A 23,699-nucleotide genomic window follows, 5' to 3' on the forward strand; every position below is an offset into this window, starting at 1 on the left:
GCAAAGAAGAATGCTAGGATCCAGGAGCAAATTCATGTTTCTGTATAAATACTATCTTCTTCTCAGTTCCTAACACCATCTGAGATCAGCAAATGGAAAAAAACAACCCCCAAACCTGACCTTAATTAACTCTTCTTCCTGACGCTACCTGTTTATCTTCTCTAGTTGCACAGAAATGCTGAATTAAAACAGATGACTTGAGGCATCTTCAGGTTCTCACGGAGCATCTCAGTGTGCATATGTGTGTCCAGGCATCAGAGCACATAATCTCCAGCTAGTGTCCCACATTGACACCCAGATCCTTCACCCAGATCCTTCAAGCTGGAGCTGGGGAGTTGGCTGGCCTTGCTTAAGGGACAAGTCCAGGGCGTTTGGTGCTGGGGCCTGTTTCCCAGCTGTGGCCGTGCGTGGTGCCTGTATGTACTCAGCAGTTTGTTGCGCTGGAGCATTGCTATGACAGATGGCTTTCAAACAATGCCAGGTTTAAATGTGAACCAAAAGCAGCATTCAGTGATTTTTTTTTAATGGAACATGTCTTTGGTCAGCTTGGCTTTCTGTAAAAGCTGGTTAGTCAGAACCTGTAATTGGGCTCTTCACCATTCAGTTTGACACTTTTGCTGCAAGCCCAATTTTTGCACGGAACGCCTAGTTCAGAGGCTGTCCTGGAAGCCTCCGTCAGGATCAGGCTGTGTCCCTGGCCTGCCTTCCTCCGGGCTGGAGGCATTCCCCTTCCCTTGTCCCAGCTGCAGCCCAACCACGCAGTTGGGAAGCCGTAGGAGGGAGCCTGCAGGTTCTCTGCTGCCCTCAAGTGTCTGCAGTCGTAACTGGCCCAGCGTTTGCACGGAGTAGCCTGGATTTCACAGCCAGGGTGCACAGCCAGGGCAGGTTCTCAGTCTGAGTGGGAGAGGTTTTACTTTGTCCTCCTCCTCCTTTTTCATGCTTCTTAGGGGGATTTGGAAGTGATGGAAATGTCTGTGTAACTTTGGGTCTATCCTGACTTGATCTGCCTGTAACCAAATGTTACTGTCTCTCCCAAACCTCGGGAAACCCTGAACTATCACACTTAACTGTTCACTTGCAGTCTCATCCCTGCTCCATCAGGGCTGGTAGCAACATTGGGCCAGTAACATTTGACTTCAGGGCCATATCTGCAGGTGATGGATGAGGCTACTGAGCCTCCACATCCCAAGAGAGGCAAGCACTACATTCTTGATATGTCTGGCCTTTGTAACTAACTGGCTTATGCATTTTATTCCCATAGGGTCGAGACATACACAACAGAAAACAATGAACTCTGGAAAAAAGTGGAGACCTTAGAAAATGCAAACAGGTAAGAGGAGCTAGACCTGACCCTCCATGGGTAGGGCAGGGTGAGCAGGAAGGGAAGTCAGGGAGTGCTGGGGCAGAGGGCTGAGAAGAGAAAGGCAGGCTGTCCCAGCTCCTGGTGGATGGGTGCTGCTCAGCAAGGCACTGGTTTTCAGCCTGTGACAGCAATGAGGCAGCTGGGTTTGGTTAGCAAGCCTGGAATGTTTGTGTTGGGATGACCAGGCCACGCCGCAGCAAGGGGAGGGAGGGAAGGCCTTTCCCATATCCCTTATATTTTCCTCCTTCTCCTTGCAGCCCTTTGGGCTCATGCTGCCTTCCACATTGCCGTCCAGGTCTCTGGCTGTCTCCAGGACAGATGGATCAAGGGAGTCCTCTCACACCAGCCTCTCAGACCCATTGTTTCTGCTTTTGGGCTCTTTGGAGGAATACAAGGCCCTGGACATATTGTGGCTGTTTCAGGTTTCTCTTGAGAAAGCTGAACAGACTTGGTGAATACAGGGAAAGGCCCTTCCTCTAATAAAGATAGCTCCAACCAAATCTAGGGTAATTCCTTGTGCATATGGTGTTCCATATATGCAGAGCTGGCCAACTGATCACCAGGGGAATTTTCTTCCTTGGAAGCAAATATGAAGACTCCCACCCCTGCAGTGGGGATGGGCAGCAGGAGCTGGAGAAGGGCCCAAATCTGCTCGCTATTACTGGGTGCAGCAGGTGTGAGCAAGGACAGGGTCAAGTGCAGGGCTGGTGAAGGGGATGCTCATTTTTGTAGCCCCATTTATATCAACTCGAAGAGGAGAACCACAGCCAGAGAGCCAGTTCCTCATCCACTCCTCTGCTGCCATTACAGCTCATGGAGAACTCCTAGCGCCTCTACCGCATTCCTTCCTCCCATCCATGACATGAGTGCTGTGGCATTGGCTTCCAGGGGAGCCACTGGTGCCAGGACTGGAGGCTGTCAGGTGTGGTCTGGCAGAGGTGTGCAAGAGCCAGAGGTCTCCCATCTGCCAGAGATACAGCTGCCCAGCTGCTCTCATGCATTAGGCACAACTTGCCCCCTGGCCTCTCTGGGAGTGTGGGCAGCCCTGCTGCTGAAAAAGCATTAGCCCCACCCTGAAAAATCAGGAGATTGGCCTAAAAACCGGGAGATTTTTTTTTCAAAATACACATTGTGTTCTTTCTAATTGGATTTGGTTTTTGAGCACTGCCAGTGGGACACTGTGTGCTTCTCTCCACGTGTACAAGTAGCTGAAGAGGATTTGGAAAGAGATAAAGCTGGGATTCTCCTGCAATCACCTGGCTCTAGGACCTGGCATTTCATAAAAGTTCAAACAGACTTGTGTAAAACAGTCAGTGCTCCCCCAGGAAAACTCAGCAGTAGTCTGCATTTCAGTAATTTGCAGCTGTTGGGAACTGTGTGCTTTGTAGTCTCCCTTATTCCAGATTCCTTTACCAGCTCAGTGAAGGGTTCAGTAGCTCTTGGTAACACTTACCACTGTTTTATGTTTATGTGTGTGGATGCCCATGAACAGTTAAATGGGGCAGAGAGACCTTAGTACATGTTCCAACCAGAGCAGCCAGAGAATGATTAATTGCTGAACTCAAGATTTGGCTTTGCCCATATTCCTCTGCAGAGTTTGCCAAGACTGAATAAATTGGAGTGGATCACAACTGTTTCTTATTTCTCTCTCTACCTCATGCTTTGGAGCTTCAGAGTGTGTCAGTGAGTGAAGTGGGAGCAGACAAGTCTGTGCCAAAGGCCTGAGCTGTCTACAAAGCTCAGTCACCGTCCCAGAGCCTGGTTTTCATGGTACCCTGGCCCTCCACTGCTCTGGGAGTTGACAGGCTGGGCTTTGAGGCAGCCAGGAGTCCTAAATGAATGAGACATTCACAGCAATGGGTAGGTGCAGTGAAGGTGGTGGTGGATCTGCTGGTGAGATCTTTTTCTGTCTCTCACTTCCCAAGTCTGTTTGTTCAGAGAACTTGGGCAAGATACAGCAAAGGGGAGATACTTGTTTTCAGAAGGAGGAAAAATCAAGATAAAATATGAAGAGAGTAGTGATAGTCTTGCCTCGCTCACTGGCTGCTGCCTCCTTATCAAGTTTTGATATGCGTTCTTTCCTATCACAGGACTCTGCTCCAGCAGTTACAGAAGCTGCAGGCTCTGGTAGCTGGGAAAGTCTCCAGACCTTATAAAATGGCTTCCACGCAGACCGGGACCTGCCTAATGGTATAAGCTTCATTTCCATATTCCTTATTGGCCATGCTTCTCCAGACAGCTTTGTAGATTGCCTCTGCCTTTTTCCCTGCTGCCCTGCTGTGTTGCCAGTTACATCTGCTCTCTCCTTTTGTATTATAGTCACCAGAACTGGGCCCTGGGTCATACATACATTGGTATTGTCAGTTGTTTATGCAGAAACATTAGAATAATTCCTGCATTTTCACTGTCTTGTTCTTTGGGCAAAATGGCACTTTGTTTGCCTTTCATTAGGTATCAGCCATTCAGAAAAAATCTTCAATGAGCTTCCATTGTAGTGGGTAGAGTTTTCTTTTGCTGAGTTGGTAATGCTTAATGTTTAACTCAGCAAGGTGGACAAACAGTCCAAGTATTCATCCCAGTGGGCATTACCTTGTGTTTATTAGCAAGAAATGGCATGTTCTGCTATGCCTGCACATCAGGCTTTGTTAAATCCAGCTGGAATTCTCTTTGTTTGCCCTTTTGACTAACCAAAATTAATCAGGGTTGTCTGTTATTTTGGTAATCCCTGTTTACCTCTCATTTCTCCTAGTGGAGGATCATGGTTAAATAATATTGGCTTCACTGAGGAGTTTTAGGACATGCCACTGTGTAGCCATAAATAGAGTCATTTGCTTATTCTTCATCTCAGTTTTGGCTGGGGGAAATTTTCTGATCCATGGTAAAAATATAACCTTCACCCTTGTGATGTCTTTGCAGGATTGTCATAGTAGCTGGTCATGACAAATTTGTCAGAGTTAGTTATCTTTATCTGGTAATCGCTTTTGTACTGCTAACAGTCACGAAAAGCAGACAGATGGTGAGAAGCTTGCCCCATTTTCTCAGTATCCTCAGTGTCCTGAGGGATTGTTTCTTGCTCTTGGTTCAGTTTCCATAGTTCCAGAGCCCCTGCTCTATAATTTCCAGCACTTTCAAAATCTGCTCAAGCTTTTGGTACTCTTTGCTGCCCCCATGTCAGACCAGATTTTAATGACTGTCTTTTCTTTTTGCTGCTTTACGTCTTCATTCTCGAGTTCTTTCCACATTTTCAGGTGTGACCTACCTGAGCCCAGTGGCTTATTGGTCCTTAATGCAGCATTTCATCAGAATATCCCTGGCTGCAGCAAATCTTCAATGCTACTACCTGGAATAAGCAAGTCCAGAAGAGGTGCCAGTTATCCCCTGTGCTACAGACTGATAAAATACCTAATTTAGCGTCCCAACAATGTCTTATCTCTCCTTGCTGCTCCCTTCATTCCAGGCATCCCAGCCCACACACCAACTCTCTCAGGCTTCCTAGCTTCCAAGCATTTCAAGAATTTGTAATTTGCTTTTCTATCTTTGGCCAGTTCCTCTCTTAAGCCTCCTAGTTCCCATTTTCCATTTTCAAATACAGCACTTTTTATCACAAAAGATATGTAGAATCATCATGCCTTGCAGCATAGGAGTGGAACAGACTACCCTTCTTCTTTAGTTCTGTGTCATTCCTGCTGGATGTTTGTACAGCCAGTTCTTGAAGGCCTCCAGTGGTAAGCAGTACTCAGCCTCCCAGGGCAAACCATTTCAGTACTATGTTATCTTTTCCAGATAAAGCTTTCTTGCTATTTCATCTCAATCTCCCTTGCAACAGCTTAAGCCTATTAGAACTTCTTCTGCCCAAGCAAGATCTGTTTACTCCCCCTTTGTGCATCTGCATTTTACATATTGGAAAACTCTTGTTTTTGAGCAACTCCCTTCAGTCTGCTCTGCTAAATCACTATGATTTCTTCAGTCTTCCCTTGTAGGCTGAATTACTGAATCACTGCTTGTTCCCAGAGCTCTATTCCAGACTTTCTTCAGTGACCCTGCATCTTTTTGGAAGTATGGGGCCCAAAGCTGTACACAGTGTTCCACCTGAAGGCCAGTACAGATCCAGCCAGGAAGTCTATTCATTGGCTGTGATTTGCCTTTTGCAAAGTGACACCGATTTGGGCCTGTCTTGTGCTCCATTTTAACTTCCAGATCTTCTTCTCTAGAACAGCTGAAACATGTAGTCACTGATGTGTTTCCTCTGTTAATCAGTCCTGCCACCTTGGAGGTTTCAGCAGGTCTCCACATTTGTCTGTATAGATCTTCCCACTGTTCTCTTGGACCACTTCTTCCCATGATCAAGATAATTCTGAATTTGAATATTGACCAAAAGCCAGTCTGCTTTGTAGTCTTTCCCATCTGCAGATTTCATACAGTCCATCGTTCAAGTAAAGCTTAAAAATGCTGAATCTTGCCAGATCCATAACAGATCTCTCTGCTACTCCATCTGCTACTTCCTCACAGTTTGACAGTGAACCATTTGATAAATACACTCTCAGTATGTCTTTTTTTGATTAATTTTTCCTCCACTTTTCCAACTGGTTTTGAAGTAGTTTTCTCTAGCTTGATTTCCCTCACTTTTAAGAGGTCGAGTAATGAGATGGTCAAAAGCTGTGAGATGAATTGTACTCAGAGTCAAAACACAAGTTATTGTTATGAAGTGTTGTAGAGTTTGAACCGGAACTGAATCAGAGCATCAGAGTTAACCTGAAACAAAACAGAGCAAAAACAATGCTGTTTTGCAAAGCCCCAGTTGAAAGCCATGTTAAAGCAAGATGTTAAGTATACTGCTCTTTCCCAGCTCAAAAACCTGTTTTGTTTTAGAAGGGAAGAACAGACTTCATAGGGCTGGCTCCCTTTTCTGCAAGTTGTGTGTTTGGCTGTGATAATTCCAAGCAACATTTATTCATAATTTTTTTTTCTCTGTTTTTGTGGAATAAGGATTCTAAATGCCTTGTATGCCTGATATGATGTACTTAGACAGCATCTGTGCTGTCTATGTTTAATGTCCTTCCTTAAAACCAGCCATGAAGAGTCTGGACAATTAAAATCCCTCTTTACATAGTGCAGTATCCTCGTGTTATTATTCTATCTTCCATATCTCCTGGAATCCACTGGTGGTCAAAATTACCTTGATGTACCAGCTTCTGTGCATTAATTAGGCACAGCTATTCTGAAATAGGTGAACTTCTGAAAAGCAGTCAAGCAATTGCTGGCTGTGCCCACAGGTGTCCCCCCAGGTCAAACTTAGCTAGTATATACATAGGTAGTAGAAATCACCAACAGATGCATTGCCTCTTTGGCTGCTAAGTCTGAGTACTGAGCTGGTGGCATGGGTGTTCAGGTAATAAGCATTTGGCTCTGTACCATTTCCCCTATGTCCCTTCTTGCTCTTTACTGACAGTTCTAAGCTCTATAGAGGCTCTTAAAATCAGCACTGGCATCTCACTCTGAAGCTTTACAGTTACAACAGAATTTCCAGACAGGTCCAGACCTACCTGAGGGGCATTTCCAGGGAGATTTCGTATGCCTTTCTCCTGTTGAGCTAGTAGCTCTGACTGGTGTGCCTGACAGCAGAAGGTCTTGCACACATAGTCCTGCATACCTACATGTCAAGCATAAATTTAACCCTTTCATTGGACTCAGCATCTTTACTATCAGGTATTAGGCAACTGTAATTCTGCCGTCATTTCTGTCCTCGCATGGATAGTAGCTTCACCTTGCTATGTCCTGTGGTACCTCACAGATTTCTCCAAGTGAGCTTGTTTTCTTTACAGCTCACAATAGCTCCTGCTGAGCCAACGGTCAGGTTCCCTTTGGTCAAGGCAGAGTTTGTCCCTTCTGTTAAGTCTCATTCTTTCTCAGCTTGTTTCTCAGCTACACCTTCCGCTATCTCTTCTCAACTGGATGGACAAGTTCTCACTATTGAACCAGAAATACTCCAAATAAAGCAACAAGAGGAAGTTTCTGACTTCCCTTCTTAGATTTGAGGCAGAGATTAGAACAGCAAGTCCCTTCCCATCCTGGGGGACCACAGGTACCCAGTTGTCAGCCTGATCAGATCTTCTTACACAGCCACATGTTTGTGTGCTGTGGAGGGGAATGGTTCTTCATGGCATTTCTTCAGCGGCACTGACTCTGTGCTGATCTCTTCTCTAGGTGCTGGCACTCTGCTTCGTTCTGATCCTGGGATCCCTGATGCCCTGTCTCCCTGAGTTCTCCTCAGCATCACAGACAGTGAAAGCAACACCAGCACCAGACATTTACACAACTAGTAAGAGTGAGTCTAATGTGGTTCCTCCATTTGAACTTGTCAAACCATTTCTGGCTCTGCTCTCAACAGTCCCTGCTCAGGCAATAGCATCCTCCCCTCTGTGCCTATCCCATATGCTGGGGCTGTGGTGAGGGAAGATTCCTAATCTGTCAGTGGTAAAAACTCTGTTGGGGCCTGTTGTCATTCCATGCTAACTGCTGTCCTAAAACATGGCAAGTGTCAAAGGAAGGAATATGAGGGAATAGTCCCAGGGCAGACTGGTAGTATTCTGAAGAGGCTATGTGTCCAGGAGTCTGTCTTCATTTGCCTCCTGAAGCTGGGGGGGGAGGAGGGTATCCTGCACAGTTAGACATGGACAAGTCTGGGTGAGCATGTGCTGAAACCACTGTCATGACCCATACCCATTGCAAGAGACCTTATCGTCATTGTTAACCAATGCTCTCCTTTTTTCCAGTTCAGTCACGGAGCCTTCTTTTCTATGATGAGGGTGCTGGCTCCTTAGAAGAGAGCTATAGCTCCTTCCTAACCATGGACCATCCTGAGGGGTGGGAGGCTGAAAAAAGGCAATCTGAGGAGGGAAGGCCTCATCTGGCCAGGACACATGAGACAGCCAAATATCTGAGCAAAACCCAGCTGGAGGGTCCCGACCAGAACCGAACTGACACAACTCTCACCCACCTCAAAGAGCAATTCCATGAGAGGTAAGCACATGGGGCCACCTTCTGAGCCCAAAATACAGCATGGCATATGGGAGTAAGCAGCAGGCATGTCTGTCCCCTCTGCTGCAAGCTAAGGACAGCTGAGCCACCTGGGGCAGGCAATCAGCTAAGAGCAGTGGCTGAAGGAGGCCGGTGCTGGCAGAGAGCATAAGAACAAGTTTATTTTCTAGAGCAAAAGTTTGAGACTTCATAAAGCAGTGTCCCACTAGCATAGAGCTGCAGAGGGATGGATGACTCGGGTGGTCCCAGGTTTGCATTCCATTCAGTGACCTGATGAAGGAGTTCATCCTGATCAGAGCAAACTAGTTGGGCACACAGAAAGGTGAATTTGGATAGGAGGCTGCAATGAACCTTGACTGATGCTTTGTCTTTTCTTTCCCTCAGGGAGACAAGCTCCAGTGAGACAACTGAATTCTTGTAGCAGCTGCTGGACCTCAAGGCCTCATTTGTCAGATTGCAGGATTCCCTCCTCACCAAGCAACTGAGGGGACTTGGCAGGAGAGGACACTGCATTCAGACACTAGTAAACTGGCCTTGGGTTCAGCTCCTCCCCTTCCCCATTCTTCCCATTAGTAATGATCTCTCTAAGGGCTGTCACAGGACTGCCAGAACCAGCAGTAGATCTCTGGAGAAGCCCTGGACACCCTCTTCTCCTGGCCTTACCTTCTGCTTAAGTGAGCACTACCCTATGGATGTGGGCTCACCTTGAAGTGGAGGGAGATCAGGGGAAGCCCCCAAACTACTCAGCTCACTCCCCAAAGCCTCCAGACCCAGGGGGCTGTCCCCAGCTCTGTACCCCTTGGCTACATCAGATGCACCTGAAGGAGAGAGAGAGAGAGTGTTGGATTTACTGTCCTGCCTGGGAGACTTAGAGGTGGGTGATGCTGGTGCTGGAGAGATGGCTCTGGAGAGTTTGAGCTCATTCCTTACCCTCCATCAGTTAGTATATTTCTCCTTCCATTGAGAGAAAACCTAGTTCTTCCTTGCTCTAGTTTTCTCTTGATGGACATGCCTACGTAATTTCAACGCCAAATATCTGCAAAAATCTGCACACAAACGGAGTGGGGGAGACAGATCCCAGACAGATAAATCACCATAAAAATTAGCCAGCAGCTTCTAGACAACCAGAGCTCTGAAATAGATAACAATTTTCCCCCACAACCCATTTCTCCCCACCCTCAGCACCCCTGCTTTGGCAGGAGTGATATTTCTCCATCTGTTCCCAACTTGGGCCCTACAGTGCAGTGCTAACCAGGTCAGTGGTCTTCTCACTTTCCATTCTGGAGGCATTTCCTTTGAGAGTGAGTGAAACACATTCCTATAATCTGACCCTCATCCCAGCTCTCCATCCCCAATTTGGCCTCATGACTCCATGAAATGGAGTCTTTCTATGAACCACCAAGGAAGGCTCTGAAACCCATTGGAGGTCTGTCAGATTAGCCATCGTTCCCCTCACATCCTCCGTGTTTACACAACACATAGTGTTGTGAAAACCGCTGAGGACATACTGGCATTTCTGGAGACAGGTACATCTGTCAGGAAAGGGGTGGCATGTTGGAATTGGCCAGGGTAACGAAAGGCAGTTTTAGACCTCTTCCTTCTAAGTACTGACACCAAAGGTAGCAAACGCTTGTCATACCATCCCTCAGGCCAGACTTGCCAATTTTGGTGTTGAAGTGACCTCATCTCAAGCCTGTGCCATCCTTTTTAGCACCCAGACACTCATTTCTGATCCTTCTCCCTCCCCATCAAAAGCCCTGTAGAAAGGCTCAAGTGTCTCCTCGCTCCATTCCCTCAGCTGCCATTTGATGAAAGGACAACATGGGACATGAGTGTTGGAGATCTGCGATGTGCCAGGTTGCCCCATGTTTTAACATGGGAGTCCCTGCACACTCTGTCAGGTCTCACAGCAGGTTCCTCTTCCACTTGCTTCTCATCAAGCACCCTGGCCTCACTCTGCACTGCCCCAGCCTCTCCTCTTCACCCAGTCTGGGAGTGGAGAAGGCCCCTTGGAGAGGAAGGATGGGATGGCTCTTGCTCAATGAATAGGAGAAGCGAGGGAAGGGCCCTCATATCCTTCTTTTCTACCTTTTGAAAATTGGTTTTACCCCCAAAGCCATTTAGGAAAAATTTGGACACAGCTAGCTGCAGCCATACCTGCGTGGCCAGTGGGGTGAGGAAGAAGGTGGCTTTCAGCATAGCTCTTCTCAAGGTCACCAGATACCACTGCATTTCCCAACCTCCACCTTCACTCCAGCACAAAGAACCACTGCCGGGTCCAAGCACGCCTTCCTCCACCCCAGCACTTCCACTGAGCATGTCCCCATGCCTCTCACTCCCACCGTTGTACAGAGACCAAGAGCAGAACTCGTTTGTACATAATGAACCTTATTTTGTATTATTGCCGATCCCTTAAGATATTGTATTTTGGAGACTCTCAGATCCTATTTTCAGTATTGTATTTTATTAAGAATTAGTGCGGGCTTGGCATCTATGAACTTCTTGTAGCAGCTCACTTTCCACTTATACTCCAGCAGCTGCCTCTTCCCTCCTCTTTGGTTGGTTTTTTTTTTGGTTGGTTGGTGGGTTTTTGGGGGGGTTTTTTTAGTTGTTTTTGGTTTTGGTTTTTTCCAAGCTACCTTTTCTCCTCCTCCTATCACTTGCTCTGCATTTGCTTTGTGAAGCAAAATAAAAATAAAATAAAAAGTTGCAGCATCAATCCTGGGTTGACAGGTCCTTTCATTGAGGCATGGTCAAGCCAGCCCACATGCACAGCTCCTCACTTCCTGCTCCCTGTTCTATTCCCAGGCCACGTGCAGAATTGCTTCAGTACTGGGACCCCATGCTCAGTGTTGGGGGCTAAGAAGCTAACTTGCATGTTTTATTTCCAGCAGCACTGTCATTTCTTCTGCAGTTCTGAACAAGTCAGAACTGTTCTGTCTCAGTTCCTTTCCCCCCCTCAAAATACCACTATCATCCTCTTTAAAGAAGGAAGATCATGGAAGAAAGTCTGTGAGGTGCAGGGACTGTGAGGGGGTCTGCACAACAAAGACATAGCTCTGGCCCCATCCTGTCTGAAAAAGTACTTAAATCCTTCCATTAACTGTAAAAGCAGAGTAGCTGCGCTCCGACTGGCAGTGACCTGGGTCCTGGCTGGTAGGCTGACTGTACTTCTGACAGTCCATTGGCATCTGTGAAAACTGGTTTGTTTTGTCCTGATTTTATGTGAAACACAAGGCAATGGGATCTAGAAAACAAATCTTCATTTTCTAGAAAGCTCCAAGTGGGTACATTAGAATTTGGCTATTGAAACAACTCTTTCTTGCAGTCAGGCCCTCCATATCTGGAAGGCAGCCCAAGCAGTAGCCCCTTTCAGGGATGCTACAAGGTGGCTCTGTCTCTCACCTCTGGCTGGGATGGTACTGCAGGACTGACTCTGCCACAGCAGAAGGATGTGAGGCTTGGGGCTTGCATGTGGATTACAATTTCTTTGTGGAGAGAGTAAAGTTGATGCCACGCTGTTGTGACAGGTCATTGAAGAGTGGCGGGTTAGACTGACGTGGGTTTTGCAGACCCCTGTAGAGCTCCCTTCCCCTGCACACCCACTGAAGCAAGAAAATGCCTGGCCTTGCCCTGCAGTTTGTGTCCTGGGCCAGAACGAGTTTTGATGTTTTCCCTGTTACACCTTGTCCAAAAGCAGCCTCCTATTCCTGCATCGGTATGATGCACCTTCCCCCACTGTGGGGTGGGGCTGCTCTCTGCACTCACCAGATTTCATCCAAGGGAGTGGCTCCTGCTCTGCTCACCCCTGTGAAACTTCACACAGCTCTTTAGGAATTGCCTTCCAGGGAGATTCTGGCATGCAGCCTTCATGCACACTGGAAAACAGGTGCAAGAGGGAAATTCTTAAAAGGATGAGTTCTCAGGCTTTGGTGCCTTATCACTGACGTGGCCAGAGCAACCAGAACCCCCTTCCATCAGGAGAAAATTCCCCTTCATCTTGACAAATCCTCCTAATTCTGCAGTCTACTAGATAATTCTGAGCTGCTCAAAGCAGGCACATTAGGATCTTTTGATCCCTGCTATGGCTCTTGAAATGCAGCCAGCCAATCACATCTACCAGTTTGGCTACAGCAGATAATTAGAGCAGAACAAGAGAATTAGCAAAGCAAGAGTCACCTTCTTTACAAGTCACCTTCAGCCTCACTCAGTTGTGCTTGGTCTGCTCCAAGTGCCTCCAGTCAAGCTTTGCCATGCCAAGATGGGCTTTTGCTCATTTAGGGTCACATTTCTAGGAAGCCTATGCACTCTCGACACTTACAACCCCTGAGCAAAGGAGCACTAACGGAACATGGACTTCGTTTTTCAGAGACAAATTATTCCTGACTGTTCTCTGTTACCAGGCCAATTGAAAAAAGAAAAAAAAAAAGAGAGAGAGAGAAAATAATTGGTTTTTGAGGCACGCCACTGCCAAGCAGGTCACTGGCAGTGCATAGCAGCAGCCTTGTGGGTATGTTTTTTTCGTTACAGAAGGACAAGTCCTGTTAGGGATCTCAGGAGAGTATCCCCACTCTCCAAGCCTAGCACAGTCCCTCTTCTGTTCCCATTTGGGAGTGTGCTAGCACTCACATGGATCCATCATGTGATCAGCAGGCTTTGGTCCTGCTGCCTGGCAAGGAGCTTGGGCTTTGGACACCTTCTGGGGAGAATGGGGAGGTCACACCTCCTGATACTGAGGTACTGAGGGCTTGTTAACAGCAATGGCACCTGGATGGACACTGACCCAGCCTGCCTCAACAAATCTGTGTTGATTTTCTAATGTGGTGGCTGGAATGGGGCTTAGAGGTGAGCAGGGTGGAGGTTCCTCTTCTGCCCAGGGGACGAGACTGTACCTTCCCAGAGCTGTACTCACTAGAAATGCTGCTTCCTAGAAGGCTCATGCTCTGCCTGTGCCTGCAAAAATGAGGATGGGGTCTGTATGGTAATACCAATATACCCTTGCACTGTTCCATGTGCCAACACAGAAGGAAACCCCACCCAGGGTACAGGTGAGTGCTATGTAAACAGGTGACCTGGCTCAGCTGAAGGGTGCCTTGGGTGCCAGGAGGACAGGACTGACCCAACACAACTGCCCAGCCACATTGTCCCCAGGCAGCATCTGCCTGCTCTTCCCAGGTCCTGAGGGAGCTCCAAGTGAAGGGTGACCCCATTTGTGACAGACATGTGAAACGTCCTGCTGAGACAGGAGGGCAGAGAAAGATGCAGAAGCCTGAGCAATCCTTTACATCCCCTCATGCAGGCATATCCTGTGATGTCTCCTCCAGACACACAAAATCTGGCCTGCCCTGCCTGTGTGACATCTGTACAGTTTGGCATGTGGGTAGAAAGGGCCAGCTCCTCCCTGTAGAGGAGGTTTCTGTAGCACAGGATCAGCCCCCCTGGGAAGGCAGGAGGTACCCACTGTCCAGGCCCTCTCTCAGCCTTGATCAAAGGCGCTGTGACCCCAGAGCTTTGCTTTGCCTGGCTCTTGGGACATTTCCTGCAATAAGGGTCTCTGCTTCTGACCCTGAAGCTCCTTTCCTATGTCACCAACACATCCACCAGTGAGAAATGCTCTCCACTCCTTCCCACCTGGAAGTCTGAAGCCTGCTCTCCTCCAGCTGTCAACTTGCATCCATCCCTTACTGGCCATCCCCTTCCTCAGCTTGGTGGCCTTTAACCATAAGGGATAAGACAGATGTTTGCCAAAATCTCTTGAGCACATGAGTGGACCTGCATCCCCAGCAGCTCCTCTGGGCAGCCCAGCTCTGTCCTACCCTGGCAGCTTGGCCAGCACAGGTGAAGGTGGCTCTCATAAGTCCATGGCAAAAGGGGCACCGCCAGGCCAGAGACAGCCCCAGGGCAGGCAGGGAGGCATTGCCCCATGGGTGGTGAAAAGAACTGAGGTGCCACAGGTCCCTCTGCACCAGCTGGCCACCTGCTGCTTCTCCCTTTCCACAGCCTTCTCCCAGCCTCTGCAGTGCCCATGGGCAGCAAGAGGACATGGAGCAGGGCCATGTATCCATGCAAGGAGCATTGGCAAGCTCCCAGGCAGGTCTCTGTCCCAGCGAGAGAGGGTGAAGCTGCTTCCTCAGGGCCAGCTCTGCTCATCAGGGAGGGTTCAGCCAGCAGCACTCCAGCTTTAATGGGGAACAAAAGCCCTGTGGGGGCTGCAGGGGCTGAGTCACACAGCAAGGAGGGTGTGGGACTCCCTGCCAGTCACGGTTCTGTGGAGGAGTGGGCACGGGGGCTGCTGTACCCCTTGGGAGGCGCAAATCCTCCAGCAGGAATAGAGAGGGGGAGATGTCATAGTTTCATTTAGGTTAGGTAACTTGAATTGAAGGTGCCACTGGGCTGTGGTTCCCAGGGAAAGACACAGCCCTTCTCCAGCCTCTGCTGCTTCCGAGTGTGGGGTCAGGAATGGCATGGGAATATGCTGTGCCACAGCACCCTGCAGCAGAGATGTCACAGGGCCACATGGAGGTGATGGGGAGTGCTGGCAAGACGAATGAGCTGCTCCTGACAACTGCCAAGGTAATACAACAGTCAGAGCACATTGAGGACGAGTCCCAGCTCCAGTCGTGCCAGACCTTCATGGAATGACACTGGGATTAGGGGTGACGGCAATGTGTTCTTGGTGTAATACATGGCTGTCGGGCCCTGTCATGATGCAGGGGCTATCTCATAGACCTGAAGTTCAAATTTTCCAGTGCCTAGCAGGTAAAGCCTCAGCATGTGAATCTGGGGCAGAACAAATCAGGCACATATGGGAGCTCTGTGGGGATTTCTCACCCCAGCTGGCATCCACAGCACCAGAGTGGGCAAGGCTGAGGCAGGCCATAGCTGGGACTGTGGTCACAAAGTTCAGTCCCAGCCCAGGACAAACAGATGATGCAACTTTCCTGATGGATGTAGGCAGAGAACAGAAGGGCCTTTCTACCTCTGGATGCCAAGACTGGAGAAAAAAATGCCTTGAATTAGGAAAAATCAGGGATAATGTGGCCTCCTAAATGGCAAGGAGCTGAGCCAGCTGGGAGGAGGGAGGCCATGCTATGGCCATACCTGCTTGGTTGAGTACCACTGCCCATAGTCAGGGACCCTGTGCCCAGACAGGTCTCATCCATATTGGATAATTGGACAAAACAACAGGTACTTTGCTCTGCTGGGGCTGCTGTCATGCAGTTTTCCAGGCTGCCTGACTTCACCTGATGGCAGGTCCGGTTAAGATAAGTGGCTCAGACCCAGCTCCCTGAGCAGCCTTTGCAGGCAGGCAGATGCCAGCTGGACTGTGAGCAGAGAGGGGTGGCTGAGTGGTCACCCTCCTCTGCCTCCCCAGACTCCGAAGGGTTAAGTGCCAGTTTCGAGTGTCTCTAAGGTGACACCAGGCTGCCTGCTCCGTGCAGCTCCCCGCAGCCCCCTCCCCACGCACACAGCACACACTCACGCTCACTTTCTGCTTTGTCTTTTGCGAGCTGCTGCAGTGCACAGGCACTTTACTCGCTGCCTACCTCTGCCTGCTGCTCCTGCTCGGCTGCTGCTGCTGGGGACACTAAGGGACGTGCCTGGAGAGGGACCCTCGCAAGAAGGCAACCCAAGCTCTCTTCCGCTTGCTGCAAGCATCGCTATCCCCGGACCGTGCTCTCTCCTAAGACCCCTTCTCCGGCGAGCGCTGTGTTTCCCACTCCCTCCCCGCTGCCCTCAGTGCCGGCACCTCCGAGGAGCAGCACCAGCGACTCTGTGTTTCTCTCAGATATTCCTCCGCTTCGGAGTGGCAGGGCAGCAGAGACAGCGTAAGGCTGAGCTGCTGTGCCTGAGCTGCCGTGCCTGAGCTGCCCAAGCTACTATCAAGAGGCTGATAAATACCACCGCAAAAAGTTGGACGCTGCTTTTTCTCGTGCTTGTGCTTCCTCAGGGGGTTAAGCCTCGCTGAGATTGTCCCACGGCCTTGAGGAGGCAAAGCAGAGCAGCACTGTGGGACTCTGTGGGGCAAGACCAGGCTGCCCAAGAAGTTTTGGAGGACTCCTCGCCTGGAAAGACACCTCACTTCACCATGGCTGAAGGTCCCGGGAGCTGGAGAGACTTCTCCCCTGCCAGGAATGATGGGGAGGTGGCCAGGGGGGCCACAGCAAGTCTCCAAGGAGCAGTAGATGCAGAGAGCACTGGGCGAGCACAGCGCTTGGGCCTCCACAGCATGGATCCAGCTTGGGAGGAGATGAGAGGGGCAGTGGCTGTGGCAGAGGTGGAGGAGCAGTTCCTGCAACTGGCCATCAGAAAGCAAGCCTCTTACAGGTAAGAACACCTCAGTCCCCAAGTGTCAGGGCTGGGCTGGGGCAGAGGAGTGCCCTGCCCTGGGGCATCTCCCTCCTACAGGGTCAGGGTTGGCTCTTCCCATTAACCACCAGCACCTTCTCACCAGAAACCATCTCAGCACAAAGACAAGGGAACCAGTTAGTCCCATCTCTCCCCATCCATGCAACAACTCCCTCTGCAGTGGCAGTCCCATTGTCACTTTTGCAGGTCCCCTTATTTTCCTTCTATCCAACTCCCTGTTCCCATCCTGGGGCTGTGATGCCTCCCAGGAGCAGTCTGTGCCCAAGAGCCTCCCATGAGCTCTGTCATGGGGCCATGGGCTGGAAGTTTTCCTCTTTCTCTGCAGCACCAGCTTTTTGTTGTTCAGTGCATTGAATACAAGGGACTTCTCATAGCACCTGTTCTCCTTTTCCTCCTCTTCCCCAAGGCAAATGTCCCCTTACTTGATTTCCAGGTCCAGAAACCTTGATCCCACCTGAGGAAATTGAGCAGTGATACAAAGATGAAGGGCCTGAGATTACGGCTTAGGCTATAAATGTGTTTTTTGGGGGCACCTTGAAGCAAGAGGAGATCTGTCCTGCTTTTTGGTGTGACTCTTCTGCCAGGACTGCTCTGCTTACCCACCTCTGCTATAGCCAAGCAAAGCTGGTGAAGGCAAAGAGTGGTTTTCATAGCTCTCAGAGAGCTTACAGCTTGTGGGAGCCACTGCCTGGTGACACTCAAGTGAGCTTCTATTCCCAATTCCAACCATAATGTCATAATCCTGCTTGGTCAGCATCTCCAGGACCTCAGCTCTACTCTTTCTGTCACAGTGAGAAAGGCCCAGGGTCCCACCCTCCCCTTTTTTTCACTAGAAGGGCGTTTGAGCCCTTCTACTATTTACTACCCCCAGTCTTAGCAGAATGGCTTTTAGGTGTAATTGAGGAGAAATCGTTTGATCCTGTATCTGCCCAGAGTAAATGTGAGCACTTGCAGGACTGACCCTGGATTACTGTGAGGGTCTAGGACTGAGTAGTGGGGAGAAGGCAGGAGCTGCCTCCTTACGGTTCTCCTGAGCTGGCTTGGCCGAGGGATGTCTCTGTGTCCTTCTGAGCTCCATGTCACCATGTCATGCCATGCTTAGCAAGTGCCACGTAGTTTACAGGCAGGTGGAAGACTGACATGGAGGATCTTGGTGCCATGTTCACTGCCATGGCAGATGAAGGCTGGATGGGCTCTCCTGCCTCTAGTCTGGGACTTGGGGACCCTGGAGTGCAGAGTTCCTCTGGGGAGGCAGATTTTGGGCAGGAGCTGTCAGTCACCTCCATCCGCACTCCCATGTGTACAGCAGCCCTTTTTCTCCTTTGCAAGGGCTGCGGTGCAAGCTATGAGGAAATTGCTCTCTAATACTGCAGTAATGAGAACTAATAGGAAACTGTATTAGTGCCTGCAGAGCAGGAGGGGCCCCTGAGCTGACTCATCTCCAGCACTTGTTATTCCTGCTGTGGGTGACGAGCAGGAGCTGGGGTGGCAGAGATCTCCTTGGGGTGCCCTGCCCCCCCGATCCTTGCCATGAGCTGGGGCAACATGCAGCTCTCCTGGTCCTCATTCTGTACTTAGAGCTGCTCACTGAGGCTCTGCCCTGATGCCACCGAGGATGAGAAATCACTGTGCCAAGAAGAGAGGGCAGAGCAGGCTTTTCTTCTCTTAGCTGTCTTCCTCCAGATGTGCACAGTTTTGCAAATGGATTAGCCAGCTGCAATTTTCCAGCCTCCCCTCCAGGGGAGGAAAGGGACCATATTGCAACCTAATTTGATCAGCCTGAATATGCTCCAGAATTGTCTAAGGTTGCTGGGGATTGTTTACATCCTACCCATGCCACCCCAGTCACCCAAAGCAGGTGGCTCTCTTGACATGCTCCAGCCTGTGCTGCCCTTACACAAAGCACCTCTGTTCTACTCAATCCTCACTAGGGATCTCTTTCCAAGAGACTTTGCTCCATTCAATGCAGGCTTTACAGAAGAGAGGATTCTGGGGGGTTGGAGGGAATGCTGCAGCTATCTGCAGGACATCAGTGAAGGAAGAAACGGTGCTTGGGATGAGTTGCTTCCTCCACCCTGCGTTTTGGGCAGCCAAGCGAAGGGAAGGAGAAATGGGAGAGGAAGAGTCTGGGGTGGAAGATGTGCTTGTGCTGTCCTGTGAAACCCATGGAGGTTTGAGTCTGGCCAGCTTTCCATCAGGTGCCCCTCCTGCAGCATGAGAAGCTTTGGGAGGCTGACAGAAATCCCTTTGCTGTGCTCTCTGGATCTGGAGACACTTACTGAACCCTGGTACAGACTTTGGAGGAGCTCCTCTGTGGGCCGCGGGCATTACAGGTGTCCTCAATGTTAAGAGAAGGTTGGAGACCTCAGTCTTCTTGCTGCCAACCTGCCTGCTCCTGCTGGGACCCATTAGTCATCACAAGGGGCAGGTGGCATAAGCTGCTATATAAAGGTTTTGAAATGAGCAGAAATTATATTAATCCCATGGAAATAAAGTTCCTTCCATAAATAGCTGCCACGGTGTATGGAGGCGCCTTGGGCGGGTAGAAGAGAGCTCAGCACTCAGGTTATATTTAGGGTTTTGAGTAGCAGTTTCGTGCCAAACATTAATGATGCTGGCTTGTGCACCAGATTTGCACATTCTGGGACAATTTTCCCAGTAGAGAGGTGCCTCTGCAACGCCAGAAGGACCCAATGCCCTCTGTCACTGCAGCAAACCTGGAGCAAGCACCAAGGCTTTGTACCTCACCCCTTGGAGAGTAACTTCTGCCAATGGGAGTCCAAAGTCAGCTCCTCCTTCCCTTGAGTGTCTCCACCAAGGTTTTGTGGTGGGGCAGGATCATCTCTAGCTTGAGACTGAGGCAGCTTTGGTGGCAATAAGGCAAGTTAGAGGTTGGAAGAACTTTGCTGTAGGGAAAACCCTGTGATGTGGGTCCAGGGAGGCCCAGGACAGGTGCTGGTGGGCCGCAGCAGCACCCTCCAACCTCTCGTAAGCAGTTCTGAGCTCCCTCTCAATTTCCTCACTTTCTCAGCTGCTTTCAGGGTGATGCTTGCAGCAGTATCCTTTGTCACTGCCACTGCTCCCATCAACCAAGATCAGAGGGGTGTTTACCCAGAAAGGAAACCACAAGCGCACAGAAGCTCCTGCATGGGCTCCCCACAGGCTATGCTGCATGTCTCCTGCCCCATAGATGTGCAGGGTGTCAGACAAGTGCCCTTCTGCTCTCAGCCACCTCCAGAGGTAGAACCTGGACCAGCCCACGCCACACAGGGCTCCTCATGGTGTGGGCTGGGCATCTCTGGCAGGAGGAAGAGGGGGTCCTGTGTCCCTCTGTGCCCCCCAGCCCAGTGTTAGCCTCTGAAGAGCAAAGAGGGGTATCAACTTGCCAGCTCCCATCCCTACTAGGGAGATGTGGGGCACCTCGGCTGCTCGGCACAGTCCCCAGGCTGGCAGATAGGACACAGCTAATGCATCTCACAGGCTGTTCTGTGCCAGGGAGCTAAATATAACCCAGAGAGCAGAGCAGAGGGGGCTACTTTGTAATGTAAATAGCAAGGGAGCTTGGTCACAGGGCAGGCAGGACAGAGGGGAGAGCTGGCAGGGGCTACTGGAGAGAGGGAGGTAGGAGCACTGAGGGGCCCAGGGGAAGCTGGTTGCAACTCTCTGCTGTCTTCTCTTCTGTCTCCCTTCATATCTGCCTGGACTCTGGGTATTTGTGAAGTCTCAGAACAGCCTGGACATGGCAGGGGTTGGGGAGGAAGGAAAGGAGACCTTCTCCTTCTGCAGGGAGAAAGGGGCAGTAAGGGGATCTCCTTCCTCTGAGTCCTGCCTGCTGGCCTTTTAATCGTGTTAGCCTGGCTCTGCAGAGCAGCATAATCAAATTCCCATTCATTTCCAGCAAGCTGAGCCTGCTCTGCTCTGACAGAGACATCTGTCTCTGCATCCCTCTGTGCAGTCGGGGAAAGGACATGGCTGGCACAGTCGGAGGAAAGTGCTATTAAGACCCTGATTTAAGCTAACCCAAGACCCTGCTGCTGCCAGAGAGGATACTTCTGTCCTCTCTCCTGCTGTGGTTTTTCCACATCAGGCAAGCCAGGTTAGCTCCCTGAGGCAGAAGATGACACCAAGTTAGCCTCCCCTGGTTGTCCCCATAGCCACAGCTGCAGCTTTCCATGCAGTGGGGGTGTGCAGAGAGGCTGTGGAGTGGGACTCCTCAAGAGCAGGCCAGTCAGGAGGTTAGAGGCAATGCCAGACTGCATCCAAACACTCCTACATGGGGAGAGCTGGGATCCCTGAACCAAGGGACATCCCTTCCCTTGGGCACCCCTTGATCCCAGTTAACAATAAATCCCACAGGCAGGTATCCTGCTGAGTTTGGGTGAAGCAGGCAGCTTCATCTTTTCTGTACCAGGGGCTGCACGACTAGTGCAGAGACAAGGGTGCTGGTTCACAAAATCACCCAGCACAGTGACCTCCATCCCAAGAACAGCCAGAACTGGCCTTTCTAGGGGATCCTCCACAGTTTTGCACCAAGCCCAAGGGACAGAACTGTGGAAGGACACACAGACACAGCACAGAGAGGATGGTGCAAGTCCCAGGGCAGGGCATGTTACTTCTCCGACAGTCTCACCAAGCACTGGTGCTCCTGGGTAAGAGGGCTAGACGTCAGTGCCATGAGACAGAGCACAGAATATAAAGTGGAAAAGTCCGCAGGCAGGGAGCAAATGCACCTAACCCATCGCGGCATGCAAAGCAGTGGGGATGACAAACTCTTCCCGTGACAACGAAACCTCTCCCCTCCCTGATCTCTGAGCTGGAGTTAGGCATCCAGGACCTGCCTTTTCCTCTCTCTGTACACTAATTAGCACAGATTGTGTTCAGTTTCAGAGCTTGCCTGGTGAAATCAAGGTCTGCTGATGTTTCTTTTTTTTTCTTTTGATGATGGAGGTTAAAGCAAGACCACGTGCCCCTTTTGAAATGCCATCTGTGCAGGCCGCCAGGACCAGCTTTGCTTGCATGTTTTTCTGTGGCTCACTGAAGCTGTCCACAGACCCCCTTGATGATCTGAAGCTCTCCTGAGGCCAGATTAGACCAAGTAGCATCTGGTTGTGAAGAGCTGGAGTTCTCGGAGGTGGGGACAGGCTGGGTCTGCAGGCTCATGCTGTGTCCCCTCAGACTGGGGGATGGATGATGAATGTCAGGGCGTCTCTCCTCTCTCTGAAGGCTGGCTGGGAGCCTCCTGGATGGTTCTGCTTTCCACAGTGCCCATCCCTGGTTTACCCAGGTGTTTTTTCAACAAACTCCAGTGCAAAGTAAGCCAACGCTCATGGCTGGAGGGTGTTTTCAGACCCGCCGCACAGAGAGGATGCACACAGCTAGGGGTTGTGAGTGCTGTGGTGCCGTGAAGGGTTGTGCATGGCACAGGGTGGGTGGCCGGAGGACTTGCCACTGCCATGGCCCAGTTTGCATGGTGGTGCTGGTGCAGCTTTGGGAGAGTGGGCTGTCTCAAGTATGGGGGCATTCAAAGAGCCACCCAGCAAGGGAGGCGCGGCTCCTCGGCAGGCAGCCTGGCGTGCCAGGGCACGCTCCTGCTTGCTGAGGGTGCGCGCAAGGCTTCACTGGAGAGGACCCAGCAGAGGAGGTGGCCGGCGCCGTGGGAAGAGTGCAGCGCAGTCGGCTGCAATGACAGCCGCCCTCACACTTCCAGGAAGTGCAGAGAGAGGAACCAGGTGGAGGGTGCAAACAAAGCCGAGGCCCCAGGCAGGCGGTCGTGGCGGAGCACAGCCAGGGACCTGCCCTCGGGATGACTCCGGAAAGCAGCTGCCGAGGGAGGAAGAGCGAGAGTGAACCCCAGGCTGGCTGAGTGCATCAGCTCGTGGTGCGGCAGATGTGGCGGCATCGCTCCTGGGACGTTCCCCAGAGCCCTCCGGGGGACGCAGATACAAGGTACCCACTGAGCTGGGATCTACCATCTTCCTCTTACTCTTGGGGGACTGAGGTGCTGTGGCTGGTGCTGACAGCCCGTGCTTCAGAGGTTGGGGGAAAGGCTTCCCGTGCTTGCCTGGTGCCTCACCAGCAATCCCCTCCTCCTCTCCTAGTGCTATTGCTGGGCTTGCGCAGCACAACCTCCCAGTCAGGATGCCGGAGAGCCGTGCAGGTGCTTTCGACGCCCAGTCTGTGAGCACACTGGGCCAGTGGGACTTTGCTTGGGCCGTCACGCTCCTGGGGAGCTGGAAAGTGTGTCCCCATCCCCACCAGCCCTCCTGGGAACAGCTAGTGCTCGAAGTTTCCAGCGGGACCTGCCCCAGGGTACTAATGGTCAGCAGAAACACCGTGTGGCAGGCAGACGGGGCCTTGCCCAGGCAGCTCCCGTAGCCCTGGCTTTCAGCCTGGCTCCACACCCCTGGGAAGCGGTGAAGGTGCCATTGCGGCCGGCACATTTTCCATGCAAAGGAGGGCTGGGAGAGCCGCTCCTTGCCTAGACTGACAGCCATGTCGAGCAGGCCAGCCCCTGCCCACCGAGCCGGCGGCTGGATGGCCAAGGTGCCCCTGGACTCAGGGAGAAGAGGGGCAGGCACTCGCCGGGCTGAGTAAGAGCGAGGCCGGCGGTGGCTCCCGGTCCCCAGAGAGGGCGGTGGCGGGGCTGTTGACTCCGTCCCCCCGTCCGGTGGTGAACAATGGGAGGCGGAGACGGAGGGAGGCTCCGCTCCCGCCGCCAAGCCTTTTCCCGAGCGCGGGGCGGCGGGGCCGACACGCGGCTTCCTGAGCTGGCGGCGCCGGGCGCGGAGCCACAGGGACGGACCCCGCCGCCAGTCCCGCTCCCGGCAGGCGGCGCTGACGGCGCTACCGCCGGTGCGCGGCGGCACTTCCTGCCCGGCCGCCCTCCCGCGGCCCCGGCGGGGCGGGAGCCGGGCCGGCCGCGCCCCCC

At 51.3% G+C, this 23,699-nt stretch overlaps 2 protein-coding genes across 8 annotated transcripts in view; both read left to right on the top strand.

Moving 5' to 3' along the window:
- Nucleotides 1-11,120, top strand: part of CREB3L1 (cAMP responsive element binding protein 3 like 1) — a 61,583-nt gene extending 50,463 nt beyond the window's left edge. For 6 of the 7 annotated variants that reach the window (XM_027642202.1, XM_027642201.1, XM_027642203.1 and 3 more), the window contains 5 exons: nt 1,262-1,330; nt 3,454-3,553; nt 7,568-7,688; nt 8,137-8,383; nt 8,786-11,120. In XM_027642202.1, coding sequence (XP_027498003.1) covers nt 1,262-1,330; nt 3,454-3,553; nt 7,568-7,688; nt 8,137-8,383; nt 8,786-8,822 — 574 coding nt within the window. In that variant the 3' untranslated portion in view covers nt 8,823-11,120. The remainder of the gene's footprint in view (nt 1-1,261; nt 1,331-3,453; nt 3,554-7,567; nt 7,689-8,136; nt 8,384-8,785) is intronic. The other variant, XM_027642200.1, reaches the window with a different exon arrangement.
- Nucleotides 11,121-14,462: 3,342 nt separating this feature from the next.
- The window catches only part of DGKZ (diacylglycerol kinase zeta), a 55,693-nt gene continuing 46,456 nt past the window's right edge, over nt 14,463-23,699 (top strand). The window contains exon 1 of the mRNA XM_027642194.1: nt 14,463-16,729. Within this exon, the coding sequence (XP_027497995.1) occupies nt 16,491-16,729 (239 nt within the window). The 5' untranslated portion in view covers nt 14,463-16,490. The remainder of the gene's footprint in view (nt 16,730-23,699) is intronic.

Source organism: Corapipo altera, unplaced genomic scaffold (assembly GCF_003945725.1).
Source record: "Corapipo altera isolate COAL_440 unplaced genomic scaffold, ASM394572v1 23b, whole genome shotgun sequence".
NCBI lineage: Eukaryota > Metazoa > Chordata > Aves > Passeriformes > Pipridae > Corapipo > Corapipo altera.